General features: G+C 39.6%; 2 protein-coding genes across 5 annotated transcripts in view; one reads left to right on the top strand and one right to left on the bottom strand.

Annotated features, from left to right (window-relative positions):
- Window positions 1-659, bottom strand: part of LOC106811382 (palmitoyltransferase ZDHHC18-like) — a 16,289-nt gene extending 15,630 nt beyond the window's left edge. For all 3 annotated transcript variants that reach the window (XM_014814968.1, XM_014814969.1, XM_014814970.1), the window contains exon 1: window positions 203-659. In XM_014814968.1, the coding sequence (XP_014670454.1) occupies window positions 203-453 (251 nt within the window). In that variant the 5' untranslated portion in view covers window positions 454-659. The remainder of the gene's footprint in view (window positions 1-202) is intronic.
- The window catches only part of LOC106811384 (centrosomal protein POC5-like), a 27,067-nt gene that overhangs the window by 839 nt on the left and 21,751 nt on the right, over window positions 1-4,477 (top strand). The window lies entirely within an intron of this gene.

The raw sequence follows: 4,477 nt of genomic DNA, 5'->3' as shown, positions 1-4,477 counted from the left end.
CAATGTTCTATAGCCCTGCGGCAGTCAATGTACGCGGGCTATAGTACTAGAGGCTAGAGCTACCCTGAGACCTACTATAAATAAAGCATAAAGGGTAAATTATACAAGTTGTATTTTAACATAAGGGTGCTTAACAATAACATGCGGTGTTCGCAAAAGTAGGCCTATTTAGCTTAAACCTCAAACCCTTCAATGTACTTACTCAAAATAAAAGAATAAAGCACATGTTGCCACTATTAAAAACACAGTGAAGTAAAATATGCCGAGTTGTCGAGCCATCATGAATCTTCCATCGCAACAAAACCTGTTTCTTCCGGGAAAAACTTCCCATTTTCGTGTCGGTCTCGCCATATTCTTATTAATATCCTCCTCGGACCGAGAAGAAGGAGACTGCGTATAAACTGGGGCGTATTGAGTTGAACTGGACGATGTCGTTTTAGAAGCCTTTTTCATGCCAACTTGAGTAGCTCGCTAACGAGTTTTTTACGCATTCCATTGGTATTATTTTCACAGTTTCATATTCGTGTACCACACGATATCGTAATTAAATAAAGTCATTTCGATAGCAACAACTATCTAGCCTGCACTTCTTCAAACATCATTGTTGAGACAACACGAAAACAACATTCGCGACCACCATTATGTGTTGAAAACAAAAGCGCATGCGTTGACACACACACCCAATCAGCCAATCAAAGCCGAATTAGAGCCGAATTTTCTCCTACGTCGCAAAATACACCAATCACCACATCCGACAGGACAACAAAATTAACTATTACTATTAGCTATAGATGGGTACATATTCCTTTTCATGCTATTAAATCTTAACGTAATAAAGGGACATGGTGTGAGTCAACGCATATAGTGCCAATGCATTGTGGGATATATTGGAAACTTGGGACGCGACGGTTTTCAAAATGTTCAAAACTATATTTTGTTGAGGCTAAATTTGTCTTCTTGTTCGCAAAGATCGAACCTGCACGCCGAGGAAGTTTAATGCGTCGTTGAGGTAATAACAAAAGATAGCGAACAGTTGATGTATTTTCGTTGTTTGATAACCCCGAAAAGAGCTACTGTCTGACACGTACTGACTTGACTGCCAGACTGGTCCGGCTAATTTGCCCACCTCGAGTCGTTACACGCACAGGCACTTGGAACGTCTCAATAATACAATAAAATTAATGGTAAATAAACACGAAATGTATTTACTACCAAAGTCTTAATGTTTCTCTACTCTATTTCAGATTAATCTGTAAATAGAGACTGAAGATAAGAGAGAGTAACTGTTAATAGTAAACAGTAAATAGATAATCTGTAATCAGACTAATCAATTTACAACTATCCAGATCCAGATTTCGCCTATAATCACCTGTAAATGCCAGTCAAATGCTCATCTGCAACACACAAGTACACCGCACGCCCGCGCTGTGCACAAACAACACGAATAAGAGAGTAACTAAATACATTTCGTGTTTATTTACCATTATTTTTTTTATTGAGACATTCCAAGTGCCTGTGGTTACCTGCGCAGCAAAGCCAAAGGGGTGTGAGTTCAAACCCCGGTCAGTAAACCCTGGCAATTTTTTCTTGCAAACTGAAACCATTTTTAACTTCCAGCTCCCTTTTGCAACATCGGAATTTGAATTTTGATGTTGCATAGTTGTAGGCCAATCCAATCTGGTTGGCACGATTTACCAATCATTCTCTTGTTTTTATTGCTGCATCTAAATGCCGCGAATGCAATCGAGTTGTTAATTAAAAAAGCAGGCTAAAGTTTTTGACCGATTTTCGATTGTGATTCCTCCATCTGGAATCCTTCGGCAATGGTCAACAAACTCCGACATGGGAAAGATGCTCCATTGTTGTGACTGTGTTAACTGTTATCATCACATCAGTAATGGTTACCATCAGACACAGGGTATTACAATTTACAGCTCCTTTACGCTTCAGCCTTCAGTCCTGCAGTACTGAAGCATCCAGGATAGCTGTGACTGGGGAAAAGAAAATGCATCTGGGAAAAAATTGCCGATTCCCAATAGATTCTTACCTCGGCGCACTCACCAAAGGGTGAATATTCTGCGGGGATAAAAAATTTTGGATATAATCAGGTATTCTTCTCGACGAAGAAGGAGAAGTGATTAATGAGAAACATTTTGTTAGTTGCGATTAACTGTATCCAGGGCAGTGATTGCAAGAACACTTATGTTGTACATGCTGCGTCATGAGTGCATGTGTTCCTCTTACACTTACAGTCAGATTGTGTCTAATGGGCTAGTGGTACACTTCAAAGCTGGCCTAGCCAACATGTTGTCAGCTGGCTACATAATGTATTACATGATTTATATTCACAGCGATTGAGCACACCAAGTTCTTGAGTAGACAAACCTATTTCGTTCTTCTTGTAAATGTCTTGCGAGCAAAGTTAAAAAAAAGTTACATTGGAGAAACCGGCCGAAAATTTGAAACCCGCCTTAAAGAACACAAAAAGGACTTAGACACCGTAGCACCCAAATCGTTCACAAGGGCTCAACGAAAACAGTCGGCTACCGAAATCACCAAATCCGCGATCATTGACCATGTAGTGAAGGACAAACACACCATCGATTGGGATAATTCGAAGATCATCGATCGCGAGCCAATCAAAATCAGGCATTGGATTAAGGAGGCCATCTGGATCCGCAAGACCCCGAACGTCAACCGGGACGAGGGGGTATACAGGCTTAGTCACGTGTGGACTAAGCTATTGACCACCACACCATCTGGTGGTCAAAACTGATAATCATCAGTTAGCTTTGAGAAAGCCTCCTGGCAGGAGGCGAAACGTAAGCGGTACGTTTCCAATCTTTACGGTTGAGTAAAAATGAACACTGTTATATATATATTAGTCTACCAACCGAATGAACTTATTTAGTGTCAAGATTGCGAGCAAATTTACGTTTAGTATTCTGAGCATATTGGTCTTCATTTAAAAACTGTATAGGCAAATTACCGTACACTGAGTAATCTTAACACATGGTGTTACTGTATATATCATACAACTAAGTAGGTGCTATGCTGACATTGTTACGTGATTGCAAAGTTTACATGATGCTTTATACTGACTGCAGAATGGTGATGTGATGGCGTCATACGTGTATATAATATAGTTACTATATCATCATGCCTCTTTGATGAACAATATGCATGCATTCTCAATGATTGTCTGATGAGCGATACATACATTAGAAGTCGTTAATGTAGGTTTTCAATCCACCGCAGGCTGTTACCACTGAATGACGTCGTAATCGTCATGGAGACGGGTTTTTGTTTATTTTAACAACCAACTCACATGACCTGTTGCTCACCTGTCCCGGCCCTTCCGATCACTCGCGTTATCACGTCTGTACTCGCGACTTTCCGTGGCAATCTTGCACGTTTACAAACACACTCACCTGGGTGCCTGATGCTTGACATGGTGGGCATATAATGTTCACAGAATGCAAGCAGATCTATAGCAAATATAAAGAGTGAGGTGTATGCTGCATTGTAACTATCACCAGTCTTTGCGAGCTACTGTATATTTTAACACGATGATGATTGATGCTTTGACCCTTTTTATAGAGTAATTATTCGTTTGAAATTAAGTGAACGTTTTTTTTTGTGTTCGTTAAACGAAAGTCACATGGTCGAGGCTTCGTGAAAAGAGCTATGACAGTTTGTGCATTTAGAAATACTATTGGCACTTTGTTTTGCTGTAATCTGCTATATATTCTTTTTTGGCAACAATGCGTGGTTATCTGTCATTACCATGTTGTAAATGTTTTCTTCTGATCTGGTGTATACAGGGATCCAAGGCTGCGATTATCGGCCGGATATGTCAGGAAATTCTGAAGCTGTACAGCCACCAGAGGCCGCCACCTTACTGTTACGATCTCCAGACACATTGGCACAAGCTGTTGATAATTCTCTCATCAACAAACTACAGGTAGATAACTGTGTGTGTGTGGTTGCATGTGCATGTACGCATGTGATTGTGTGCGTAGATATCTAGATGTACATACATATATACACATATACATATATCAGGGCTCAAAATAACCTTGCAAATTAATTTCCACAATTCTCCACGTAAAAGTAAAAGATTTATCAATATAAGTTTTTAAAATAACAATTTACAAGCTGATACTTGCTACTAGGAAAAGCAAGGAGGTGTTGTTCGAACAATCATAACCATAACCAAAATTAGACCAAAGGTAGCACCCGTGAGTAGATGATTATGATAGGTGAATAGCATTGTTAGAAACGACACGTATAGTAGTGCTGCTATAAACCTACCAAAACCATAACTTTGGTCGTAAGGTCGCTGGTTGTGTCAGACACCATGTAACAGATCATAGATATATACAACACATATATGTGTTGTATGTGTTGTATGTGTTGTATGTGTTGTATGTGTTGTATATATATCTATGAACAGATGTTATATAAAACTAGAGAG

The sequence above is a fragment of the Priapulus caudatus genome, unplaced genomic scaffold (assembly GCF_000485595.1).
Source record: "Priapulus caudatus unplaced genomic scaffold, Priapulus_caudatus-5.0.1 Scaffold533, whole genome shotgun sequence".
Lineage (NCBI taxonomy): Eukaryota > Metazoa > Priapulida > Priapulimorpha > Priapulimorphida > Priapulidae > Priapulus > Priapulus caudatus.
The sequence above is the reverse complement of the archived record's forward strand: the minus strand, read 5'-3'. Positions and strand labels throughout refer to the sequence as shown.